Source organism: Colletotrichum siamense (genome assembly GCF_013390195.1).
Source record: "Colletotrichum siamense strain Cg363 chromosome Unknown KSG_Cg363_contig07, whole genome shotgun sequence".
NCBI lineage: Eukaryota > Fungi > Ascomycota > Sordariomycetes > Glomerellales > Glomerellaceae > Colletotrichum > Colletotrichum siamense.
Window position 1 is genome coordinate 690,961 of NW_023501020.1, and position 27,671 is coordinate 718,631.

The window sequence follows — 27,671 nt, forward strand, 5'->3', positions numbered from 1 at the left end:
ACGGCTGAGGGCCTCGCGCACTCGGTTGCGCCCACTAGATACCAAATAGACAGACATCTGTCCCTCCGTGTGACAGCTTCCTGTCTGACTCAAGGGGCTGGGTTGATCCGTGGTGCCTCCGAGAAGGAGCCATCTCATCGGCATGTCTGTTGATTCGCGTGACAGGGGTCGGCTTCAATTCCGAACCATTCTTCCGACTGCGTAATGTGTCAGTCATTCACCGGTTAGGTTCGCTGTTACAGTGACAGGAACTTGTACATTCTTTGACAGTAATGGAGTGCAATACGATCGCCAAAACCGATGCCTTCGAATCCGCGTCGCAGGGGTGCACGTGTCGCATCAATTGAGGGATCCGACTAGCAACTCAAACTGCGACTGACGGATTGTCGCAACGTCTTCGACTTCGCTAGTGGGTGTACTCTTCTCCTCAAATGGAAACCGAGCTTGGCAATGTCATCGGTCATATGAAAATGTTCGTGCATGGAGCTTGATTTATATGACTGAGAGACTCATGTCTTCCGTGTCCATTCGTGAGCATCAATCAATTAACTCAGACTCTAGTAATACATCTAAGGTACCCAAGCTATCGGCGTCCGCCCACCAACTTTCAACTTCAGGATAACCAAGAATTCAGTCACAATGCCATCTGCAGTATCGCCAATCGAGACTACCTCGGCCATCACGAGTTTCGCATCAGTCCCTGCGAAATCCCCGGACGCACCAAAGGTCGTCGCCCCTTCAACCAAGAGAATCACCCGCCCTAAGGAGCCAATTCCCCAAATCCTCATTGATGAAGCCAAGGCAACCAAGTATGAGCCGTTCGATCCCAAGAAGCACCTAAACTACCAGCCACCGTCAAAGATCTACTCAATGAAGGAGATCGGCCTCGATGGCCACGGAATCGCACCCACGGCAGTCTGTGAACCGTTCCCCTTGTTCACCGAGGAGGCTATCAAGCAAATGAGAGCCGAGGCGTTCAGTGATGAATGCCTCAAGGACTGCCGATACCAGTCTTCCTTCATCAAGAACATGATTCGCGGGATGGGCCATGAGTAAGTCCAGCCGAGGTGACCCAGGGTTTGCGATATAATGCTAAGAAGGCGGCAGCCGAGCCCCGTTCATCTACGACGCCTGGAAGTCCCCACAGGTCCTCGCCAAAATCGCTGAGATTGCAGGCGTCGAGCTTATCCCCGCTGTTGACGTCGATATCGGCAATGTCAACGTTTCCATCAATGACGAGAACGAAAACAGCGTCCAGAACTGGAGGTCATCTGACGACGACAAGCTCTCTGCCGTTGCATGGCATTATGACAGCTATCCCTTCGTCGTCGTGACCATGCTTTCCGACTGCTCTGACATGGTCGGGGGCGAAACCGCTCTCAGGCTTCAGGATGGAACGATCAAGAAGGTCCGCGGACCGGCCATGGTATTGCTGACCTCGGAGATTTCGACTGGAACCTGTTTCTGACGTTTTGATAGGGCACTGCTGTCGTCATGCAAGGGCGCTACATCGAGCACCAGGCGCTGAAGGCCTTTGGGGGTCGTGAGCGCATCTCCATGGTTACATCTTTCCGTGCGAAGTCCCCTTTCATCAAGGACGAGACCACACTAGCCGGCGTTCGCACTACCAGTGTCTTGTCGGACCTGTACACTCAGTTCACTGACTATCGACTGGAGATTTTGGAAGAGCGGATTCGGGCCAAGAGGAAGGAAGAGCGTGGGCGGGAGGTCGCCCGCCGCCCTTTCAACATTCCGGACATGAGGTCTTTCCTGGAAGATCAGATCAAGCTTCTGCAGGGGACTCTTGATGAGGTATACGCGCTTGATGATTGAATCATTGCAGTCATTGGTGATCAGAGTGAGTAAAGTTGATGGGCTAGGAGCAAGACAGACGTGTCCAGCTGGAAAGGTGGCTAGCTTCTAAATTGTGTAGCGGTAGTAACAGGCGTCGTAACCATATCGATGCTCTCAAACCAAATTGGCAACTATGATTATCAATTGGATGACTAGCACATCATCTATCGTGCGCTGTAAAATACGTTCTTCTGATTGACTCATTTACAAAAGTGCAGTCTTATTACGACCAAGTTCCGTTTGCAGGTCCGAAATATCCGACGTCAGGCATTTGTAGCCAGGGCAGTCCCTGTCCATCAGCGGTATTCTGTATGCAAGTCAGCTGCTACTCTTAGTCAAAGAAAGTGCTGGGTTACGGACCTGCCAGACAGTGTTTCCCCACCAATCTGGGAAACTGACATTTGGACCTGGAAATATCTGGATTAGCAATTTGCCGGCAAACACTTGAGAATCAATCCCAAGCTTACCATATGTGACAGCAAAGAAGATCACAATTCCGCTGATCGCCAGGCCGGTGTCCAAGGCGGCAGCAAGGACGTAGTTGTACTTGGTCCACCAGGCGTAGAACTTGCGGTAAATGATCTTGTTGAAGAACAAGTTGACGATATACCACGAGGAGTAGTTAATGCCTGTCGCAGGGGGCACGTTGTAGGTTCCGACGAAGATTAGGGGCCAGTTAATCTTGCGAATGAAGTCGGACTTTGTCTTCTTCCAGATGAAGTAGGTGATGGGCGGGAGGATAAGTCCGATCCAGAAGAAGTGCAGAAGGCCGGAGTAGATGGCTCCGACGGAGTAGAGCCGAGCTGGACCAACAAGACCCCAGATGACTGAAGACGAGAAGACAGTGCGACCATTGGGGCAAGAGAAGCCGTTGGGCTGATCCTCTTCGCAAATACCATCAACGTTGCCCAACATCCACAATGTGACTCCAGTCTGAGTCAAGGCACCAAGGATTGTGGCGAGGCCTTGGGCGAAGAAAAGGGTCCTAGGAGGAATCTTGAGGTAGTGGCCAAGCTTCATGTCCTGTGCAAAGTACAATCCCTGGCCGACAACATCGGTGCTCAGGATCTTGAAGAGAATGTTCGCAATCGGCTTGCCCTGGAACATGTAGCCTCCGATGAATTCGGATAGAACATTCAGCTGGTTCGCGTCGACGTTTGTAACGCCCTGGATCATACCGCTGAAGGTTGTTAGCTTGCGTCGCGGATCATTTGACGGAGGGGATTAAACTCACCAAGGGATCATGTAGACAGCTGGTATCACAAAGCCGAGGATAATACCCCACCAAGGGAGACCAGTGTCGAAGCCAACAGCGGTTCCAATACTCATGCCAAAGACCACAAGCAGAATGACAGCCCACCACCACCACTTGACGGTCTTGTAAGACTGCATGAGACGTGCGTGGATGTCGAGCTTCAGAGTGCCCTTCATAGCGCGCGTAATCTCATCCCAATGGAAGAAGTAAACATGCGACAAGACACTGTAATATGTTAGCACAAAGCCTGCTGCGCGCAACTGCTTCAACGTACCTAGTGATTGAAGCAAAAGACAGACCGTAAACGAACGCGAACGTTGCAGGCAGATAGGGTGGCGAATAGCTGGAATACTTCTGCTGGTCAAACTCATTGTTGGTCAGAACCTCCGTCACGTTGTACAGCTGACCGAACCGGTCGTACACGTCCGCCGTGCAGAAGGGCATGTACGAAGTGAACCAAGTGTTCGTGTAATAGATAGCCGGAGTCACGACCCAGAAGAAGATGGCAAAACCGAAGAAGACATTCAGAGCCGCCCAGTGGGGACTCAGCAGCGGGTTTGTGTTGTACGCGACCATTGACCAGTCGAAGGTCAGAGGGAACAGGCCCATGCCAGTGACCATACCAAAGACCTGGTTGACTGCCAAGTTGTTCGGTGCGATCCAGCAGATCCATGTGAAATAGCTGAGACCGGTGAAAATCAGGCCTGGAAACCAGTACCACACAAAAGCGCACCCGCCGACGATCATGAAGAACTTGACACGGGTGATTCTCCAGCCATCGGCGACTGCGTTAGCTCGCGAGTGCAGCGAACTGAGAAGAGCGACGTTGCTGAGTACGCCAGGCCAGATCATACTAGCGGGCTTGACGAGCCAGGGAATCGCAAGGCCGGCGACGGCGTATCCGCTCAGTTGGCAGCACAACACCACCAAGACAGAGAATCCGGCGGGAATCTTGAAGCCATAGAGTCTGGCTGCTTGGATCAGGTTCGTCGCGTCTGCCGAGCCGAAGCCGAATGAAACATTCGACATGATAGTGACGAGGGCATGTTCCTTGATGTTGAAGTGGCGATCGGGGTTGAACCGGTTGATAGGTAGTACCTTGGCGAGCGCGACGCCAATGGGGAAGGCCAACAGCTCTGCGACGAGGGAAACGATATGAACACCCGGGTATCGGAGCGAGAAGAACTGATTGACGCCGGCACCGAGGAAGACGAAGACCTGTTTCAGTCAGCATGGCTGTCTTGTCAATTCATGGCCAGAAACATCGTACAATACCGAGAAACCAGGCGCGAAAGGTGTTGACGGGGATGGCGGTATCATCCGTCTCCGGCACCACCGCTCGAACCTGAGGAAATGGCGAAGTATCGTCATCGTAGTTTCCTTCGTCTACTTTCTCCAGAACATGTTCCATGTCGACCTCCAACTCCGCAAGGTGTCCGTTCTCGAGCTCGACATCGTGACCGTGGACATTGTGCGCCGTCTTGAGCCCAAGTTTGTCAAACGCGCCGGACTTCTCGGGGTCCTCGTAAGTAGGAGGCGTATGGCTGATGTCGGCCGCCATTGTGAAAGCGTCTGCAGAGCCTCTAAGCAGAATGCGACGAGCAGTGTGATCGGGGAATTAAGAGACAGCAGCCAAGAAAAGCCAAGCGAGTAGCGCCCGGCGCGGCATCGTTGGCATTAATGAATGATCACACTCTCCGGGACCGCCTCCATCGGACGCGTACTGCGCGGATATGGAATTCACTAGACCCTTGCATAAGTTCCATCTTATCTTTCCTATCAACTACCCCGAGACTGGAGACAGCCGATGAGTGGCGTTCTCGAAGGGCCGCGATGCGTTTGTTTCCCAATTTCCCCAGCGATAGAGAGGGATAACCGGCAAACCGGCGTAGTTCTGGCCAGGTTGACCCTCCATTCTCTGCTGTCATTCAGGTCATTCACAGGCATTGGCCAATTGAATTTCTTGGCTTTATCTGCCGTTGCGGGGATCCTCGCACTCGATAAGGAAGGCGACTGGGATCGTTTGTCTAGCGCGCCGGTCCGGCATGGCGAGAGCGTCGGAAGCTTGCGACAAATCAGCCACTTTCCGGGATGGAATTGGTTTCTGCGCGGCAGAGTCTGGCGCGAGGGCTTCCTGGTTCATCGTGCCATTCTCGCAACGAAGCGGCTTTGATCCATTACAGGCTTATATGGAAGCGTTTCTGCGCTGATCTCTTGACACAAATTGGAGAAGCCGAATGAGAGAAACATCGGCTCATTCACAACGAGAAGGCGTATGCCTCCGGCTAACAGGCATACTCTAATAAGTAGCCAAACCGCGATACCAAAAGTGCCATAGAGGTTAATCTGACGTCAAAATCCTTCCAGCATAGGTTCTTTTGTAAAGAAGCTAATGGCTGTGCCGGTAAGCAGCACTAGAAGGGCTGTCATTGGCGGCTGCGGATTCAGATGACGAGAGTGAGGATCCAATTGGAAGTCGTGTTTGTGCGCCTTGGAACAACCCGAGTTGACCGGGGCTTCATGAATGGACCCGTCTAAGTTCAGTAATCTACATCGCCCGTGTGTCCGACCGTAGTCCATTTCGCGCGCGTGTAGATATATTTGTTGTTATGGCGCCCCATTGTTGTCGACTACGTCTTTGACAAAAGACATCGGAAAGCGAAGAGGCCGAGGCAAAGGTGTAGGATTGCTCAACAGTGGTGGTGGAGCAGTTGGTGATGCAAATCAATATCCACACCCAGATTTTCGCAGCCTTTTTGTGCGTCCTGCGAACGTTACCTTTCCCGTTCAAGTCAAGCTACTATGTGCTAGTCATAGGACATCAATGAAGCTGCCGAGACGAAGTTGATAGCGATTAATAAGTGTCAGAAACCACGCAAATCAGCATGTTGTGAAGAGGCAATTAAGTGCAGCGGGATAGGTGAGCGGAGAGGCGGCTGCCCAACGTCTTGAAACAATGAAGAATTTATCAGCATCAGTAAGGTACCATAACCCTCGACATTGGGGAATGAAGATAATAATAAATCTCCATCGACGATCGGGGGCTAGTTGCAAAGATGTCATCCACCATGTTGGTGTCACGACTGCGAAGCCGTCTCTTATTCACTCTGAAGGTAGTGAAGAAGGTGGTTTGGTTGTTGAAGGGGGCTGCGTAGGGTATTAGGAGTTGCATAGCTAGTTGTTACTGACTCAGCCAAGGTACTGAATGAATACCTAATGCTAGGGGATAGCTTGACTGAAGGCAACGGCGATTGCGAGACACGGGTTCCTTCTTGAGAAAGCCTGTTGCGAAGGCGATGTGCGAAGCACTCGCTCAGCATTCAGCCGTCTAGAAGATGATCAGAATATCAGTCTACAGCCTGCTTTGGACTTTCACTGAGCACGGCATTGCCCTGGATACGTTGTAGCAGATATCGACTCCATCTCCGACCAGAATCCGGACACGCGGCATCAAGCGTTGAAGCACATACCAACGCATATTCGAGTCATGCGCTTAACACGAAGCATTTTATAAGCACGGTCCCAAACCCGTGGGTTCGGATGACCACGGTGCCTGATGCGATCGTCTCGGGAGCCTGGAATAGCTGCAAATCATATGATCCGAGATTGTAGATCCTAGGGGAAGATCCCAGTTGGACTTTGGACGTGTCTTTGGACGAAAAGCTTCACGTAGAGGCGTGCGTCTGACACGAGGGGCTTCCCTGTATCGGCGGGAAAATCCACTCCAGGAAGACAACGCATGCCTTCTGGCCAACCACGCAACCCCCTTTTAGTCTCTTGTTTGGTTGCCGCCCGGTCCGATACGGACTTTGAACTTCCTGTTGTATGATAAAGCCTGTGGGCAGTAGACAGTAGACATTTTCCAACTTCTCTGTCGATGCAGTTTTCCATGCACGGGGCACCATAAGCTCGAGACTCGAATAGCACTCAGAAAAGCTACCTAACGACTCCTCAACACACTACCATGCGAGGTCGACGTGCTACAGTTCTCACACGACATACTGCAGCATGGTGCCAGTAATTATCGTGTAGAAGAAGGTCTCGGGCCAATTACTGCTACTGAAACTTAAAGCCGTTCAATGCTCTTGACTATGAAAAGTGCCCGCACTATAATTAGGTTTGTCTGTCTTCCCTGCGGAAATCTGGAAGCACCGGAGAATGCACAAACATGGAGTCGTCATTTTTCCAACTTTACGATCGACGCTTCCGGCTTGTAACAACCAGACCACGATGACCCCGACGAGAAGCCTAAACCGTACAGAAAGCTTTCGCTCAGTCCAGATGGAGAACGACGCCTTCTGCACAGCCCAACACGCCGGACATTGTCTCGGAAACCCCACAGTCAGTCCTCATTTCGGTTCGGCCGGATCTCAGCATAAGCTTTGTTAAGCCTTTCTCTCGGTAAAGGCGACTATAAAGCTTGAGATGGTAGCCAAGCCCTCACAGCCAGCATGTTCTACTTCACATCACGATTACTCTTAATTTTGTTACCAATCACAACAACAGTCAAAATGAGATTCTCCATCTTAACCGGCTTGACTCTGGTCTTCGCGACGGCAAGTGCTCAGGACCCTCAACTTCACAAGGGCCTTGGAGGTAAGCGCAGCTCCCAAGCAACTTGAAAATTTGTCCCGCTAATATTTTGTTCTTTCCAGCTGAGTGCGTCAAGAATCGCGATTGCTGCCCTTGTGATACGGGATCTGGAGCCTCCATTTACTGCCAACGTGAGCATAGACCACTGTGGCACGTCCGAAGAGCGGAAACTAACCAAACTAACCAGCGGATGCAACCTCTTCAACCAATTACCGCTGCAGACACTTCGGCAACCCATGGACCTGGTGTCAGAACAACCGTGGACAGTGCGGAGATTGGGATCACTTATCCTAGATTTCTCAGGACTGAGAACCATTGACTGGCATCATTGGGGGAGGGGCGTACCTGTGTCGAAGCCGACCGTGCCTTGCAATATGTACAAACAGTCAAGTTTGCGTAACAATCAGTAATGGCATCAGTCAATGCACAGAAGTCAACATGTACGGCGTACGGCAACAAGTTGACCAGGGCCTCGAGGTGTCTTGTCTCTGACGACTTTGCAATGTGGCCTAGATAAGGCTACGCGCCCACACAACTTCGCGATGGCGTATACGTTGTACTACAGCTACTTGCATCAGCTCGAATTTCTTGCGTGGTGAGGAAGGGAGAAGTTCATATTTGCGTTTTCTTAGAGATTACCACTTGCCTCATCAGATGACTACATTTCAATATCTATTTGGGACTGTCTTCAATCACAGCTTTATCATGGGCTCGCAGACCATCAGTTTGGCTTGGTGTTAAACACAATAATCAGAGCTGTGCTATGGATGGGCGAATGCGGAAAACGTAGTACTCGTGGATCAGCTACAAGCTGACACGATAACATCTCTATTCCCGTGGGCTGTTTGATGTTCGCGAGACGCAGACTCTCTAGTGTACGCGGTCCAACATCGTCAAATAAAGTCGTCACAAGTTATAACTTAATCTCATAATGATATCAAATTGGTTGTTTTATTCTCCGGGTATCGAGACGAGCCTCATGGACATGTGCGAGTGCCGTCATGGAAGTGAATATATACAATGAGATTCCTGCTGAAGCCCAGTTTTAAATGACCTGGACCCAACCTTCCGACATCAAGACAGCGCCTGGGTGCTAAGCGGAAGGAATGAACCTTGAAGGGTTTCTACTATGCAAGTTAGTATGACAGCTTATTATGCCAAGAGATAGGAGCTCACTCTCACCTGTTCTTAGTGTGGGTATCTAGAACGGGCAGACCCAGAGATTGGCCTTCATGTACAAAGGATCGTCGCAAGAGAGATGGCCGTTCTTGAGTTGAGTGCCGGCACGCTCAGATGTGCGAGCGGTGGTTGTGTACTTGCCGCAAGCCATGGGTGTGTCGCCGCCAAACGTGCACATGCCAACTCTGTAGTTGTACTTGGCACCTCCGGCGATACCCAGCTCGGTAGAGCGGCCGTTCTTGGGGTCCAGAGCCCAGGCAATGTCACCCGTTGTCAAGGGCGCGGAGTTGCCACAGCAGTAGGATGTGAAGTCGGCAGAGGCGACAGAAACAAGAGCGGCAGCGGCGAGGGTAGAGAAACGCATTTTGATTGGTGGTGAGTGGTCACTTCGGGAAAACGATTGAATCTGGTAACGAGTGGATGTCGCTGGAGCCGGTGAGATGAATCGCTAAACAGGTTGAACAAGTTCAAGACTTTATAGCCTCTTGAGTTGAGGCTCAGTTTGGCCTCTTTTCCGAGTCATTTTTGTCTATTTGAGTTCATCGTATAGCTATTTGAAGTTATCATTAGTTGAATAGTTAATCTGTTGCGAGCAAGTTGAGAGAGACCGGACAACTAGCTCTGCTCTGTTTCATCTAAAACATTGGGATGAGACGAACTAGCGAGATAGAGTTCGGATTTTCAGCCTGCGTTCTGGCAATATTCGCCTTGGTGACCCATCTTTTCCCGGGTAGGGCGAGATGAGACGAGACGGAACCGTGCTGGCGGATTGCTGATCAAAGGCAAATAAATTAAACATCATGGACTTTTAGTTGACCGAAGTGTCCGGTCCAGTGGCACAGTGGGGGCAGCGCGAGTCTTGGGGGCTGAGTGTCGTCTCATGTCGAGTCAGGACTGGTGGTCTGTGATTGTGGCTGTCATGTTGGGAGCGGCAGCAGCCTGCGCTTTACATTTATTGTACGCTTGCTTCCTTCATTCTGGCTCATCAGACTTCCATTGAATGTTCGTAGAATCACAAGCAATGTGTTTGGAAAGTTGGGGTTCCCCATGGGGACTCCCTAACCAGGACATCGAAAACCCACTCAAATCCCCATGCTTTGCCGCACCTTAAGTTGAGCAAGCGAAACTTGGGAAAAGGAACGGCTTTGCAATCTGCACATGTATTAAATCTTTGGTATTCACGGCGACACTCCATCTTGAATTGACCGGCCGGAAGGCGGTTGCGTAATATTGGCCTTCATAGTAAGCTGTAGCAACCATTGCAGAGCGAATTAGCCTTGGATGGCTATCTCTCACTTCTTGAGATTCCCAAGGCTGGTTGCCACATAATCACATCAGATCCTCAATCGCCGCCATTCCGCAGCTATGAAGAACAATGGAATTGGTAATTACAGCGAGACAAACGATTCGCTGGAGTCTCGGCAGCAACCGAAGGCACCGAGTCCAGTTGTAGATCCGTGGGCGGGGAATGCTGCCGAGCGAATATTTTGGCCCCCGCCGGCCGGCGACCGGGCTGAAGTTGTGGATCGCACACCTTGGGAGCCGCAGTCTGAACCGAGCAGCAATTGAGTATTCATCGGCAAGTCGAAATCATTCCCCCTCAAGAGCTGCCGAAATGCAGATCTCACCCGACTGCCCGAGATGTTACTCACTGTAATGAGGGGTCACACAGGCAAGGATCCATGACGTCGAAAGCCAGGTGTTTCCTCTTGGCTACCCGCAAAACGTGCACGGGTTTGTGCATATCGGGAAGGTCGAAATCGCTACGCTCACATAAATGGTTGGTGGTATTTGAGGTGACAATACATTTCGATAAGGGAGGTAACATTGGCTAGGGCCAAACGCAATCGATCCCCTGGAGGCTCGTATGACACCACGGAGTCCACGGGAGAGATCAGCGAGCGTTGGTTGCGCAAATGGCACAAATAACGGCGCACCCGCCGGTCGGGAGCTTATTGCCGCGTCCAGCGTTCATCTGAAGTTCGTCCCATCTTGGTCGTTCAAAGATCGCCCTCAATGATGGCTCCTTCATGGTTGGCCGCCGGCCTTCTCTGCTTTATCAGAGTTTCGGCTGCTCTGGGTCCCCAGCTGAGTCTTCCGGAGATTCGGAAGAGCATCGCTCGCGAATCGGAACCTGAGTCTGCAGCGCCGGAAGTGTTCCGATTGCTCGCCAACGACACTGCAGTTGGAGCGCCGGATCCCACAACACTCTACCGCGCCTACAACTTGTCAGTGCCAGTCGACCATTTTCACAACGATTCGCTCTACGAGCCGCACTCAAACGCTTCGTTCCCGCTGCGGTACTGGTACGACGACCGGTTTTACAAGCCCGGCGGTCCGGTGATTGCGCTCGCATCGGGCGAAACCAGCGGGCTGGGTCGATTGGCATTCTTGCAGAAGGGCATTGTGGCCATTTTGGCCAAGGCAACCAACGGAGTCGGCGTGATATTAGAGCACCGATACTACGGCAACAGTGTCCCAACCCCGGACTTCAGCACTGAGAATTTGCGGTTCTTGACCACCGACCAGGCCTTGGCTGATACAGCGTACTTTGCGCAGAATGTCGTCTTCCCTGGAAAGCTCGCGAACATTAGCCTAACCGCTCCCGACACCCCCTGGATTCTGTATGGAGGCTCCTATGCCGGCGCCTTCGTCGCCTTTTTGCGCAAGCTATACCCGGAAGTTTTCTGGGGCGCGATCTCGTCGTCGGGCGTTACGGCGGCTGTCGTAGACTACTGGGAGTACTACGAAGCTGCACGACTCTACGCGCCCGAGGGATGTGCCGAGACGACGCAGAAGCTGACTCACGTCGTTGACAACATCTTGCTTCAAAAGGGTAATACCACTGCGGACGACATCGTCCTTCTTAAGACCGCCTTCGGACTCGAAAACGTGACGAGCAGTGCCGACTTTGCGAGCACGATCAATGGCGGGATCAGCGGCCTGCAAGGCCGCAACTGGGACCCCGCGATTGATAGCAGGGCTTTCCTGCGTTACTGCGCGAACATGACTTCCGATGAGGTCTACTGGCCAGGAACGGAGAGTCTGGATGGTGCAGTCCGAGAACTGCTCGCCGTTGGCGGGTATGAGTCCGAGGTCGAGGAGTTGGCGACACGCTTCAAGAACTACATTGGCTACGTCAACTTCACAACGGTTGCCTCCTGCCGTGGGCAGGATCAGGACGACTGCTTCGGCTCCGGGGACGACGACGCGTATTCTGCGGACGATCTCCGGCAAACCTGGCGACTATGGTCCTGGCAATACTGCACGCAGTAAGTTAATTGACATATTCTCCAGCGATCTGGTGGCTAACGTTAGATGTCAAGGTGGGGATACCTCCAAACTGGCTCCGGTGTCCCTGAGACTCAATTGCCACTGATCTCACGTCTCATCGACCTCAACTACACAACTCAGATCTGCCGCAAGGCATTCAACGTGACAACACTACCTGACGTGGAGGCCATCAACAAATATGGTGCCTATAACTTCAGTTACCCCCGCGTAGCAATCATTGATGGAGAATCGGACCCGTGGAGACAGGCGACTCCGAACAAGATTGGATTGCCTCGGCCGGAGTCAACCATCACCGAGCCCAACCTTGTCATCGGGGGAGGAGCGGTACATCATTGGGATGAGAATGGCCTGTTCAAGAACGAGACCACGGCCGACTTGCCACCTGGACCCGTCAAGGAGGCCCAGGCATTTGAGGTCGAGTTTGTAACAGCTTGGCTCAACGAGTGGAAGGAAGCGAACGGTTCCAAGTAGCAACCTACTGATAGTCCCAAGAGCCTGACATCACGCGCTGCAGAAGGGACAGAGGCATATAGTATGATCAACTTCAATTCATTGGGTACATAATCCATAATGACTCGGCATAATCCGAGGCATGTCGTCATGATTATTCACATTGTCAAGCTCATTTCGTGGCCGCATTAATGATGATCTCAGCGGCTCTCTCGGCGATGCCATAGACCGCAGTCTGAATATGAGCTGAGATCAACACAGGCATGATGCTGGCGTCAACGACCCGTAGATTCGTCGTTCCATAGACCTTAAGAGTTGGGTCAACAACTCCACCATCCTGCTTCGGAAGCATGGCGCAGGTGCCAACGGGATGGTAGATCGATAAAGCTGTCTTGAGGGCAAAGTCCCTCCACTGGGCATCTGTGGTAGTGTTCAAGCCGGGTTCATACTCTGAGATCCAAGTTGATCTTAGAGGCTCTGTGAGCGCAACCTCACGACACTTCTTGATGGCTTGGATGGCTGCTTGCAGGTCGTACTCGTGAGATAGATACTTGGGATCAATAAGAGGTGGACCCAGTGGGTTGGAGGCGTTGATGTGGACGTTCCCACGGCTCAGAGGGTGCATGATGGCAGCGATGAGAGTCACGTAGTCCTTGCCGTACCCATCAGTCCCTTGTGCGGGGTATCCCTTGACGCCAGTATATCCATCGCTGAATAGGATCTCGAGTTGTGGCACAGTGGTATCGTTCAACCACTGAAGCTTCTTTTGCTCGACTGGATGATCGGAAGCCCCCACGGCCTCGTGAGCAAGCGCAAGCATGTCCGCCTCACCCTCGTCGCCGAGAGCCTGGTTCCAGTTGGTGAACGTGTAGCCGCTGCCAGAGTATCCGTACATCGACGTCTTGCCATCCCACCACAGTTGCAGTTGCTCGGCAGCATACGCAGTGTCGTACTTGAGGCGATCGTATCCGGTGTAGTTCTTGCTGAGCTCGTATGAGCTTTGGATTCGGATGTGGTCTTGGAGGTTCTCGCCGACGCCTGGGAGGTTGATGATCTGCTCAATACCTGCAGCGGAAAGCACATCAGAGCTACCGATACCAGAGTTCTCCAAGATAGAAGGGCTGAGAAGACCACCGCCTGAAACAATGACCTCGCGACGGGCTGTCAGGGTGGTTCCGTCGACTAGTGTAACACCTGTAGCTTGATGGTTTCCGTCGGATGTAGGCTTGAGGTTAACCTTGGCAACCTTGGACTCTGTCAACACAAAGTGGTTTGTTCCAGCCAAAGGAAGATAGGAGTTGGCGCTATAAGACCGGTTGTAGTGGGTTGGCTCGATGCTGTTAGGCGAGTATAGAACGCCCAAGGAATTGCCGTTCAACGATTCCAAGTTAGTTTCGATACCGAGGCTGTTCATCACAGGTATCAACCCAGCTTGGTGCTCGGGGATAAGGCGGTTTATCAGCGCCTTGATCGGGCCCGAATCTCCCACACCCTCACTTCCTGTATAATACTGCGTGTTGGCCGAAGTAAAGTTCTCGGACTTCATCATAGCGGCGCGCATCGAATCCCAGTTCCAACCAGGGTTTCCCAGCTCTTCCCAGCCATCGTACTCATGGGCAGACGCTCTGTCGTACGAAAAGAGGTTCAGCGCGGAACTGCCACCCAGAACATGGCCTCGCGTCTGGACCCAAACGCGCCCGTCGGACCCTTCTTGGGGCACGGTCGTCAGGTTCCAGTCGTACTTGGTACCGAATGTCGTGCCTCTGCGTCCAGGGATCTCGATGCGTTCATCCCCAAGACCTGCTTCGCCTGCCTCGATAACAAGGACTGTCGCATTGGGCAGGCCCAGGCTCAGGCGGGTTGAGAGGGCCAGGCCCGCGGTACCGCCTCCGACAATGATCTTCACATTGTCAGCTTTTAGTCCAACTTGGCTTTTCAGCTTGCTACATGACACGTACATAGTCATAGGCCTCAGCGGCTCGCTTCTCAGGAGCCGCGGCCGCGACGGTCGCCAGCAGGGCCGTGAGTATAGTGGCAGGGAGCATGTTGGCTACGGCTGATATTAGCTATCCGTGCGCCAGATGAGTTGTGACGATGCGGTTCTAGACTCCAGGGAATCCATGCCGTTGATGCGACGCGTAAGGCTGTGAGTATGAGACGAACGTACCTCTCGAGGGTTAGAGGGTGGCACGAACGTCGAGGGAAAGGGTGTCGACGACGATCTCAAGCTGCTTAACACGAGCTTGAAATGGCCCTTGAGTCAGGTAAACAGGAGGGGGTGAGGTTCGTACGGTTGCTCCGGAAAAGGTTCCGTCAACCCTTTTGTACGAAAGATCCTGGGGTGCCATGACAAGCCGATGCGCGATAAAGCGATTCAATTTGCCGTTTGATCAATCACATCGTCCCATCCCAAGGCAAAGGTCCCGAGAAAGGCAGGGTTGGTTCCAACGAACCGCCATACTGGCCCTTGCAGATGCATCGCAACACGCAGACGGATTGGCCAGCTCCTCGGAGAGCAGTCTGGGGGTAAACCCGAGTTTGAATGGTCAGGTTGACTCCCGAGTGGGGTGAAGATGGGAATCCGGTGAGGTTTCATTGCTAGAGAACACCGCCCAGATATTGGACGCCACTCGCAACCTTGAGTGTTCCCAGGGTCCAATGTGTTTTCTCTCCCAACTGCCATGTTTTTGGGGAGGGAGAAGAAGAGGGGTGCCACTGTTGTCGGGCGTTGTGACAGGGATTCGGCAGTTTACCCCGGTCGTGCCCCCTAACACAAACTCCACGCCGGTAGCGACAGCGGCAGCTGCGGGAAGAAGTTCTGCTTAACGTTCACTGAAAGTGACAGGGAATACTCGGGTTCTGTTCTTGCGAATCCCACACGAGCATGCGCCAAGGCGGCGCGGAAAGGGGCGAATTTGGTTGTGCTGAAGAATGTGGATAAGCGAGCAACAGGCCTCAATTGAGGTTGCGTGCCGGTTTGTATTTGCTCGCCTGCAGTTATCAATCATCACTCCCATCAATTCTGTCGTGGTCTTACGAGAAGTACTCGAAAGACCTCTTGGACCGCAGTCAGTCAACATTATCCGTAATTCGAAGTAGTTGATGATGCAGTGGATTCTCGCGATGTCCACCATTAGTCACCTGAAGGCGGGCTGGACCGTCGGTACGGCAGATCCCAGGAGCTTTGGCTCCAGCTTCCATGGACGTGCCTTGTTCGAAAGTCCATGCAGTTTATTGAATTTAATTGGAACTACCTGGCATCTTTTCCCAATCCGCCGCAGTCATCATGGACATCACCTCCCCCTCAAAAACAAGTTTTCCCCGGGATTCAGATGCCCCAACGTTGGGACATGTCACGATGCAGTTACTCCGTCAGTAAGAGCGCAAAAGATCCGGAAGAACACCTCCAGTCCGGCACGTCTCACGAGCTTTCTCCGGCCGTTGCCCTCTGCGCAAGGAACTTTGTGATGTCTCATGTGCCCTGCGACCGGTTCGTCTCTCTCGCTGGGGCTTTTCCGATCTCACTTGCCTTCCTAAAATAATGCCCAGACATTCAGTGGAGATGCGAGTCAGGAAGCCTGAAAACAACCAACAAGGGCCCCAACCGAGGGCATTGGCATCCCTTGCACTTATCTGCGCGACTGCGTGGCACGCTGGTCGCACAGGAGATTCCGCACTCTGGGGAGGCCTTCCGCTGCATTCTTCCGCGCTTCGAAGCCTCTGCGGGCGGAAAGTCTAATGCCATCTGGCACGTTTGAATGGCCATGCCTTGACCGAGTGGTGTCGCAATATCTGGGACCCCCAGCGAATTCGCCCTTGAACAGTCGGACGAATTGCCTACCCGGTCTGGCAAAGAGTCCTTGCAGAATATGTGTATCAAACAGAATACTGTGGCAGGCTGTCGGTCGGACCGCACGATGGACATATAGAACCCAGCCTCGTGCACCGACTAGCCCTAGATTTGTCGAATTTTGTGGCTTTGAACACCACGCTGAAGTCAAGAGTAAGACTGTTCTGTTGAACAGCGTCGATGCGAAAAGCCAGCCATGGGGAATCTCAAATCGATCCTGACAATGTCGACAAGCATCCTTCAACGAGACGAGGCGCTCCCTCCCGACGAGGACATCGGTCCCGCCTCCGTTGCAACCGCAGCTGTCCTGACGGCACTCATGATCATCACCACCGGTGCTCGAATATGGGTTCGAGCAGCGAATCGAAAGCTTGGTTGGGACGACTGGACGATTCTCATAGCGAGTGGGGTCTCGATTGTACGATTTGCGTTCGTGGTCAAGCAACAACAGTATGGCAACGGCAGACACCGCGTCTATCTCGGCGACTATGACTACATGATGATCAACATGTACGGGTGGTGGGGTCAGATTCTACTGTTTCTTGCAGTAGCTTTTCTGAAAGTCTCGATCTGTCTCCTGATTTTGCGGATCAAAGACACCAAGATCTTGAAGATCCTGCTTTATACGATTATGGGAGGAGTCTTGGTTTCGAACTTTGGAGTGGTCATTATCTTGGTTGCGGAATGTCAGCCTGCGGGTTTCTGGAGAGGGAAGTCCGCAAAATGCTGGCCAACACAGATCAGGATTTACTCGATTTGGGCTACAATTGGTACGTTGATCCAGTTTACCAATAATGCTAAAATCTTCAGACCAACGGGTCTATCGTTCGCCCAGAGAACTAACATTGAGCCTCTAGCCTTCTCGGTTTTGACCGATTTGATATGCTCCCTTCTTCCTCTAGCCGTCGTCTGGAACGTCAATATGCCGAGACGGACAAAAGTCTCAGTGTGTTTCTTGATGGGACTGGGCTTAGCGTAAGAACAATTTCCACCATCCAAACGCCGCGGATCTTCCCTCTCTACGGGCTAGCCTCTCTGTTTCAGTTCTACAGCTAACTTAAAATACAGTGCAACTGGCTTTGGTATTGCAAGAGCCGCATCTCTTGGTATTAACACCACCGATCTGAGCTGTAAGTCTCCCATTCTGCCTTGTCAAGTGATATCTTACAAAGTTTGGACAGGGGCATACTGCATTGCCGGAATCTGGTCAAACCTCGAGCTCTTCCTGGGCATCATCGCAGCGAACTTGGCCCTCTCGCGGTCGATATGGGTCCATTTCTTCGGGAGCAACGACTCCCACGCGATCCCTGGCTCAACCGGCCGTTCGAATCCCACCGAGTCGGGTTATGTCAACAGTAAACTCCGAGGCGACCAATTCGAAGTACCGTCGACGATGGTCCGTTCGCGCAGACGGGGATCCGAGACCAGAAGCTCAAATAGCGATATACCTTTACAGCCTGGTATCCAGAAAAAGACGGAATTCTGGTGGACGGAGGACGATGAAAGCCAGTCACAAACGCCGTTGAAGAGGTGATCGGATGTCGGAGGGATAAGAGTGCGAGCGGTCTGGCGGTGGATAGGGCAGCGCAATCAATTATGATTATGATCGTACGAATACCCACTGGCAGGGCCCATGTCATTCCCCATCGTGAAAGAATTCTGCCGGACCCGTGCTTGGCGTCGAACACCGCGGAATGTGGCTCTGTGCTTTAAGCTTACCCGTCGTCACGCGAGCGGCGGGGAGATAGGCTAAGTTTGGACGAGCAGTCAATTCCGCCTCCGTAATCAGAGGCTAATCTTCAGATATCATAACAACCAACTTTGCTCCACCGCCGCCACTTTCCAGTATTTCATAGACTTTTTGAATTTTATCTAATCTGAAAGCCTTCACTAAGCTTTAAATTACTTATACTATAGATACCTATAAGTACTTATCTAAATAAGTTAAGTTATAGGTATACTTAGAATATAAGTAGATAGGTTTACTAAGTATATAAGTAGATATTAATATAAGTATAAATAGAAATTCTACCTATACTTATAAGTTAAAGGTATATACTTTCTAATAAATATAGTAAAGTATTATACTAACTATTCTATTAATTATATAAAATTTATTTTACTAATAATATAGATTACTTATCTTAAAATAAATAAGTTTATATTATAATAATTATTATAATAATTTTATAAAAATTATTTTTATATTTAAATATTTTTTATATAATATAGTTCTATTTTTATTATTAAATTCTTAAAATAATCTATCTGAATTAAGTTATTCTTTACTATATAGTCTTATAATTATTCTATTTTATTATTATTAATTAAGTCTTAATCTTAATCTTATTCTTATTAATTTAAAAAAAATTATCTATTTACTCTTAAAAAGTATTATAAAATACTAAATTATTAGTATTAAGTTAATATATAGTATTTTCTACTACTTTTTTAAAAGTATTTACTAACTTAATATTAAAACTTTCTTTATTAAAGATTTTAAGATATTTAAAACTTTTAAGATTAAAACTATATTTAATAGCTTCTTCTCTATTATTATTACTTATTATATTACTATTAAAAGGATTTTCTTTATAGCTAATAAAAGCTTTAAAGTTTTTATTATTATTATTAATAGCTATAATATTTTACTTTAGGTTATTAGTAGCTTTAGTATTTTTTATAAAGATATTATTATATTAAGTATTTTCTTTAGTAATATTAAAAATATAAGGATTTTTAATAAAGATATTATTAAGCTTAATATCTTTAAGCTAATTATTAATATAAAGTAATTATATAGAAGTATTATTAGAAATTATATTACTTTTATAATTAAAACTAATAGTAGAAATTAAGTTTTTATAATTAGTTTTTCTCTTTTTTTTTAGCTTTAATATAATCTTTCTTATTATAACTCTCTTTCTTTTCTTTATAATATTTTACTCTTTTTTATTATTTTTCTTAGAAAGTATTATTTTATTTATTTATTTAGATAGAATAATAAGATTTAGCTTTAAGATATTATAGATTATAAAATAGAATTAAATATATATAATATCTTTCTACTTTTATATAATTTTATTAGAATAAACTAAATTAATATAAATAGAATAAAATAATAGAATAAAAATAGAATTTAGTATTTTACTAAGTATTATTAAACTATAAATATCCTATACTTTAAGATATTATATAAATTTTCTTAATAAAGTTAATATCTATAGGTTTAATAATAACTTTCTTAGTATAAATTACTATATATAGAGATATTAAAAATAAGTTAGTAAAAAAATAAAAAGTAAATAAATAAATATATTTTTAAATATAGTTACTAAAGTTACCTTAATAGCTTCTTAAAGAGCTACTATAGCTATAGCTTATTAATAAAATAAACTAAATTAGCTAACTTAATTATATATAATTTCTTTAATAAGGTGCTAAAAAAGTACCTTAAGGATAAAGATATTATAAGAAGTTTAATATTAATAAATTTCCTATAAAGTATAATCTAAAGGATATTAATATTATAATAACTAAAATAAATTATAATAATTTAATTTATATTTAAACTTATAGTAGTAAATAAGTATATACTTTCCTATAATATAAGTAGGGATTTTATAAGTAGTTTTTTAGTTAGTCTTCTTAATAGCTATATTAATAAGCTTCTTATTAATCTTTTTAGTAGCTATAATAATAGTTTTATAGCTATATTTATAAGTAGTCTACTTAAGTATATTTTTAGTAGTATTTATATTAAATAATATAGTAAGTAAAAGTATTATAGATTTAAGATATTTAGAAGAAATTAGATTCTAAATAAGTAAAAATAAGAGAAATAGTAAGACTTATATAGCTATTTATAAAATAAACTAAATAAGATTATAATTATAATATATTATAGAAGAAAAAGAAAGAGGAATATATAAAGTAGTAGATATTAAAAAAAGAAGTTATATATATATCTAATAAGTAGTAAAAATAACTAACCTACTTTTATTATTATAGTAATAGCTACCTACTTCTTAAAAATTATATAATATATTAATATAGTCTATATATCTATATTATATAAAATTAATTTTATATTTATAATTAATCTTTCTTCTTATTATAATTAAAATAAAATATATCTAAAATAAGAATAAATATCTTTTTAAATATTTATTATAAAATATCTTTAATTTATATTATATAGTATACCTTAGGAAATATTATTATTATTATATATTTATAGTTTATACTTATAATATTATTATAATAATCTATAAGGTTATTATAATAATCTTTCTTATAAGTTACTTAGTTAGATCTAAAGCTAATAAGAAAAAAAAAGCTACTAAAGATTATTCTATTAATCTTTATATAATAAAAGTATAAAAGTAAATTTATAATATAATTAATATAGAAACTAAGTTTTATTAATTAAAATAGTATCTAAATATTAAAATAATATATATAAAGAAAATAATAATATAAAAACACTAAAATTAGGATTCCCTAAGTAAAGTAGAGTAAGAAACTATAATCTAATAAATAAAAGTCTAAGTTTATTAAGATATATAAATTCTTTTAGAAGAAAATATTTTAAAAATACTTATAGGAATATAGAATAGAAAATAGCTATTACTTAGCTTAATTTAACCCTTACTTTATATTACTTATCCTAATTATACTATTATAGTTAATATTTTTACTTAATACTAAAGTTTAAATTAACTTTAAAATATTAAGAAGATCTACTCTAAAGCTAAAGTATAAAATATAAATATCTTTTAATAATTTATATAAAGTATTAACTTAATTTAAAATAAACTTTTATTAATTTTCTTTTATTTTATATTATATAAATATCTAAGGTTTAAAGATTAACTCTTATAATAATTAATTTAAATATATTATTAAAGATAATTATAAGCTAAGCTAAGAAGATATACCTCTATATAAACTAATAAAGTTTAAATAAAACCTCTTAGTATAGTTTATAAATAATTTTAATTTTAAGATTAATAAATAAAATAGAAAAGATATACTAAATAAGTATTTTTAAAATAAAATAAAAGTTATCCTTAAAGTTATTTAGTATATAAATATTTTATAATTCTTTTTTTTAAGTATTCTTATTAAGGTTTTATAATAAACTTTAATTATTAGTTACTAATAATTCTAAGTAATATAACTTATAATACTTAATTTATTTTAGCTAAAGCTATTATATTTCTATTAATTCCTAAAGAAAATATAAGAGATTTTTAAAGAAACTAATATTATAAAGCTAAATAGGATTTTTCTATAAATATAAAACTTCTTTATACTTAAAGAAATATTCTTTCTTTTAGTTTTTTAGAAATTTAATATTATAATAATTAGTAAAAAGAAAAAAAACATCTTATAGAAAATATATTAAATATAAAAATAGAAATAGTAAAATATTTAAGAGAAGATATATAAAAATATAAAACTTAATAAAAGATTTTTAAGTTAATAGAATCTTAAGACTAAATATATATAAGTTTTAAAAAGTTATCTTATTATAAATTATATTTATAGCTAGTAATTCTTATTCTATATATTAGTATAGAAGTAGATCTAAGATATCTTTAGTAAAGTTAAAAATAATATAAAAAAGAATTAAATTAAACTTTTTAATCTTATTAAAATTTAGTATAATATTACTTAGATCTATACTATTAATATAGAGGTTTTAAATATAGTCTAATATTTCTATAAGTATAAGCTAGCTTTAATACCTCTTTAGTTTTAGATATTAATATTTATAAATTAATACTTTAAAATATAAAATTAATTTAATAATAAAGTAATATTTTAAGTATTTAGTTTCTCTTTTCTCTTAAATAAATAGAGTAGATAAATAAAACTTAATAGTAATAAAAGGAATATTTATAGAAAAGTATAAAATAGAATTTTTAATATATTATAGAAAGAAAGATATAATAATTAATATATTCTTAATACTAAGTAGTTTTAAGATTATAAGAGATTATTATAATATAATTATTATAATATAATTATTATAAAAAGCTTACTTCTTTTTATATTTATATATCTATTATAGTTTCTTTATATTTAGTAATTATACTTAAGTTACTCTTCTCTTTTTAACGTTAAAATAACCTTAATTTAAGCTTTCTAAAGGTATCTATATTTTCTTATAAAATATAGTCCTTCTCTTCTATAAAGTTTAAGAAGTTAATAATATTATAAACTACTTCTTTAAGATATATAATAGCTAAAATAACTTATTTATTATCTATATATATACTTAATTCCTTAAGGTGTTTATTAAATATATTAAGTATAATAAACTTATAATATTTAATCCTTATAACTTTAAGTTCTTCTTTTATAGTTTTAAGCTCTTTAAATAAGAAGTTTTTACTTTTTAGATATAAAAACTTATTTAATATCTTATTAAGTTTTATTAATAATACTATATAAATAAATAGCTATATTAAATTACTAAGATTACTTAACTAAGCGCTCTAAAGTAATAATTCTCTACTTATAAATATTAATTTTACTTAGGATATTCTAATTATCTCTAGTTTAAAAAAATAAAAGAAATAATCTATTACTTAATAAAAAGTAATTTAAAGATCTATTTCTTTAATAAAATTAATATAAATATTCCTCTTAAAAATAGTAGCAATTTAAGCTAAGTAATTACACTTATAATAACTCTTAAAGCTATTAATAATACTTTAATCTATAAGTTAGAAGATTAATATTATATTAAGTAAAAGAAACTTAATTTAGAAAATAAGTAATAATAATATAAGTTTAACTATAGTAATATATATAGAGAAGTTATCTATAAAGAGAAAAACTAGCTTACTAAGTTTTATAACCTAAATATAAGTATAAAAAGCTTTAAATTAGTTTATTATAACTATAATTATAAACTAAGTTTCTTTATTATTCCTCTATACTAAGTTAAATATAGAGAAATTAAAGCTATATAAAGTATAAAGTATTATACTTTTACTAATAACTTAAACTTAAAAAGAGTTATTACTTATAATATTAATAGTAAGCTTTAATAAAATTTAAGCGTTATCCTTTTAGTCTTTAGGTATAATAGGGGAAGTAAGAAGAGAAGATAAGATCCTCTTCTAAAAAAAACTAATTTTATCTATATTATATATATTAGCTAGAGAGTAATTTTAGATTACTTAGTAAAAATTATAAATATATATATTAATTTCTACTACTTTAATAATAAACTATTATATAAAATTACTAATCTAATAAAATTTTACTAATAAAATACTTAGGTATTAAGAGATATTAAACTAATTAAGTATTATATTATATCTTTCTTAAGTATAAATAATAATATCTTTATAGGATAGTTAGATAGATTATTAATTTACTTAGTAATAGAAAGTAAGATAGTATAAAGGTTTAAGCTTATAGAGCAGAGTACCTTAAGGATAGTTTAGTTAATAGAGGCTAAAGGGATAGAGAGGCTTATAGGTCTAAAGTATAAAGCCCTCTATAGTAAGGAATTAGTAAGTACTTATAGAAAGTTTAAAGAGGAGGATCTTAGAAAAAGTAAGTAAAAATAGTATAATAATACTATACTTACCTTTTAGGTACTTCTTCTATTAGTTTAACCTAACTATAGCTTATAGCTTTTAAATATTTTTATAATTCTTTTACTTTTACTCTACTTTAAGAAAATTAGTAATAATAATAGTATTATACACCTAAGTAATACTTATTAATTAAGCTAAAAAACTTACACTTAGTATTTACTAAGTACTAAGTGAAATAGCTTATATAATCCTATATAAGGAAGATAACTTTAGTAAATAATTAGAGGATAATATAAGTTAATAAGGAGAGGTAAGAAGCTATACTTTAAGTAAAGCTAGAAGTCCTAAAGAGGATAAGCTACTTACTCTAAATACTTACTAAAAGGATAATAAATATATATAGGAGAATAAGAAATATAAAACCCCTCTTTATAGATTAGATAAGCTATAAAGCTAGATATTTATAGCTATAGCTAATAAGCTAATTTAAGCTAAAAGGCTAAATAAAGCTATTAGCTAAATACTAATATAATAGATTATAACTATAATAGCTAACTAATATAAACTAATTACTATTATATTAAATAACTAAATACCTACTAAATAGTTACTTAAAGTTTATAAAAAACCTCTAAATTATAATATAGCTTACCTTATTAGTAAATCTATTAGTATAAAAAAAGAAGATTAACTTATTATAATAGAGGAGGTTTATAAATATTACCTTAGCTACTCTAATAGCTAATATATTTAGTAAGCCTTAAGTATAATAGAGTATACCTTATAAGCAGAATAGTAAATATATTAGTAAATACTTATAGATATATTAGGGAATTAAGTTAACCTTATATAAGAAGATTTTAAAATCTTTATAAGAAAGTAATATATAACGCCTAAGTTCTAAGAATAGAACTATTATAATATTATAAGATAATACTATTAAAAAGATAATAAAAAACCTATTATATACTAAGCTTATTAGAAGTCTATTAATTAAACTCTTAATAAGCTAAATATAAATAATATAAAAGCTTATATATTCTTTTAAAGCTTTATAAAAACCCTAAAAAATAAACTTTTTAAATAAGATATTAATTATATTAATATATATATTATTACCCTCTATATATAAAAGCTATAAGAAATTATAAAAGGGAGATATATAGAAAAACTTATTAGACGTTCTAAGTTATATAAGTAACTATATTTAAACTCCTTAAACTACCCTTATAAGAGTAGCTTATAACCCCCTTAATTAGTAAACCTAAAAGAGTATTATCTAGAGACCTTATCTTAAAATAACTACTTAGTAAACCTCTATATAATATCTAGCTTTAATAGTAAGCTATCTAATTTTAGAAGAACTTAATACTATAATTATAAGAAGTATAAATATATCTCCCCTAATTATACTAAACCTTATATTTAGTTAATAAGTAATAATAAGAACCTAAACCTTAAAAAGGGTAAGATTAATATTATTACTATTTTTTATATAACTAATACTAAGGACTTAAGAAATAAGTAAGTATAGAGATAACTTTAAGAGGTATTATATTAAGAATTATTTTAATCCTTATAAGATAAACTATTAAAAGTTAAATAATTACTCTCTAAATATATAATAAAATTAAATTAGTAGTAGATATAAATATTTATACTATAGTTAACTTTATATAAAAAAACTTTATAATAAAACTCTTATTAAAAGAAGCTACTAATATTATAGCTTTAGAATTAATAAACTTCTAAGGGAGGCTTATACTTATTAATAAGGTTTATTAGCTTATTTTCTTCTTAATTAATAGCTAAAACTACTTATAGAAGATTTATTAAGTATTTATAGTTAGCTTACACCTTAAAAGAGCAAAAAATATCTTTTTATTAAATAATTCTATAAATAGAGAAGGTATATATATAGATACTTATACCTATACTTAGTTATATAATTATATTTTATTTATTAAACCTAAAATAATTATATAAGAGGTTATAAAGAATAGTTAGAAAGCTTATATAATATACCTAATAAAAGCTTTAACCTTAGATAAAAAAGATATTAATATATTAAGTAAAGTTTTACTAAGTAAGAAGTAAGAAAAAAGTATCCCTAAAAAGCTTTAAGCTTTTATTAATATCTTTAATAAGGAAAATATAAAGAAAGTTCTTAAACTAAAGGGAGTAATATATTATATTAAGTTAAAACCTAATAAAAAACCTCTATATAGGCTAATATATTTTATATTAATAGAATAACTATAAACTCTTACTAAATATATTTAAGAGATAGAAGTAGCTAAATATATCTATTATTTTATTAGCTTTATTAAAATGCTTATTTTATTTATACTTAAGAAGAATAGTAACCTATAATTATATATAAATTATAGAGAGCTAAATAAGATTATAATAAAAAACTAATACTTTCTGCTATTAATTAGTAAGCTTCTAAATAGGCTTATTAATATAAAGTTTATTTTAAAGATTAACTTAAGTAAAATATATTATAGAATTACTATTAATAAAGTAGATAAGTAAAAAACTATATTTAAAACTTATTATAAGCATTTTAAGTATATAGTGATATTATTTAAGTTTACTAATATATTAGTAATATTTTAAGTATATATTTACTAAACGCTTATAAACCTTCTAAATACCTATTATATAATATATCTAAATAATATCTTAATCTACTTAGATACTAAAGAATAGTATATAAAGGACCTATATATAGTCTTATATTAGCTAAAAGCTATTAAGCTATTTATAAAATTAAAAAAGTATAACTTTTATTAAATAGAAATAGATTTTCTTAGATTTTATATTACTTAGAATAATATTAAAATAAACCTAAAATAAGTCTAAATAGTTACTAAATAGTTAGTTTTAAAATCCTTTAGAGATATCTAAATATTCCTTAATTTCTATAATTTATATTATAAATTTATTATAAAATACTTTTATATTATAGCCCCTATAAATAGTATACTTAAAGGAAGTTAGAATAATATAAAGTTAAGAGCTTTTATTTAGATAAAAGAGATATAAACTATATTTAAGATACTTTAGAGAGTATTTACTAAAGCTTTAATACTAAAATATTATAACTTAATACTAAAAACTAAAGTTAAGATAGATATATCTACTTAAGTAGTATTTAATATACTTTTATAGAAATATAAAAGTATTTAGTACTTAATAGCTTTTTAGTTAAGAAAGCTTTTAGATATAAAAAAACGCTAAACTATAAAGTAGTAAGAACTCCTTACTATTATAGAAAGCTTAAACTACTAAGCGTAATACCTTTAGAGGCTTCCTAAGAAATTCCTAATATTTATAAACTATATAGCTTTAAAAGGAGTACTTATTATACCTATATAAGATATTTATAGAAAGCTTATATAATAGGTTTACTGCTTATTAGTATTTAATTTTAAGATTTAATATAAATTAGAGGTTATTAATTTAGTAAATAGACTATTATAACGCCTTAATTATATAATAAAAAATTTTAAAATAAATAATATATTTCCTACTTTTAGAAAGAAGCTTAAGCTTATTAGCTAACTCTTAGTAATAAATTACTAATATATTACTAAGCTAAAAGAAACTATAGCTATTATAAAAACTT

The 27,671-nt window shown here is 40.3% G+C and overlaps 6 protein-coding genes across 6 annotated transcripts; 3 read left to right on the plus strand and 3 right to left on the minus strand.

Moving 5' to 3' along the window:
• Positions 1-639: 639 nt before the first annotated feature.
• Positions 640-1,833, plus strand: CGCS363_v010526 (uncharacterized protein; the record flags this gene model as incomplete). The annotated part of the gene is made up of 3 exons (XM_036642375.1): positions 640-1,052; positions 1,108-1,426; positions 1,480-1,833. The coding sequence occupies 3 exons, from the start codon at positions 640-642 to the stop codon at positions 1,831-1,833; spliced, it is 1,086 nt and encodes a 361-aa protein (XP_036491427.1).
• A 244-nt stretch (positions 1,834-2,077) lies between these two features.
• Positions 2,078-4,670, minus strand: isp4-0 (Sexual differentiation process protein isp4; the record flags this gene model as incomplete). The annotated part of the gene is made up of 6 exons (XM_036642376.1): positions 2,078-2,161; positions 2,215-2,261; positions 2,322-3,034; positions 3,089-3,334; positions 3,384-4,327; positions 4,380-4,670. 6 exons carry the CDS (start codon positions 4,668-4,670, stop codon positions 2,078-2,080), a joined length of 2,325 nt encoding a protein of 774 aa, XP_036492086.1.
• Positions 4,671-8,903: 4,233 nt separating this feature from the next.
• CGCS363_v010528 (uncharacterized protein) lies at positions 8,904-9,245 on the minus strand (the record flags this gene model as incomplete). The annotated part of the gene is made up of 1 exon (XM_036642377.1): positions 8,904-9,245. The coding sequence occupies one exon, from the start codon at positions 9,243-9,245 to the stop codon at positions 8,904-8,906; it is 342 nt and encodes a 113-aa protein (XP_036492448.1).
• Positions 9,246-10,900: 1,655 nt separating this feature from the next.
• Positions 10,901-12,646, plus strand: CGCS363_v010529 (putative extracellular serine carboxypeptidase; the record flags this gene model as incomplete). Its single annotated transcript, XM_036642378.1, has 2 exons — positions 10,901-12,153; positions 12,208-12,646. 2 exons carry the CDS (start codon positions 10,901-10,903, stop codon positions 12,644-12,646), a joined length of 1,692 nt encoding a protein of 563 aa, XP_036492449.1.
• Positions 12,647-12,797: 151 nt separating this feature from the next.
• Positions 12,798-14,670, minus strand: citC-0 (Dehydrogenase citC; the record flags this gene model as incomplete). The annotated part of the gene is made up of 2 exons (XM_036642379.1): positions 12,798-14,525; positions 14,584-14,670. The coding sequence occupies 2 exons, from the start codon at positions 14,668-14,670 to the stop codon at positions 12,798-12,800; spliced, it is 1,815 nt and encodes a 604-aa protein (XP_036492574.1).
• Positions 14,671-16,698: 2,028 nt separating this feature from the next.
• CGCS363_v010531 (uncharacterized protein) lies at positions 16,699-18,009 on the plus strand (the record flags this gene model as incomplete). The annotated part of the gene is made up of 4 exons (XM_036642380.1): positions 16,699-17,245; positions 17,333-17,450; positions 17,544-17,605; positions 17,657-18,009. 4 exons carry the CDS (start codon positions 16,699-16,701, stop codon positions 18,007-18,009), a joined length of 1,080 nt encoding a protein of 359 aa, XP_036491508.1.
• Positions 18,010-27,671: the final 9,662 nt, after the last annotated feature.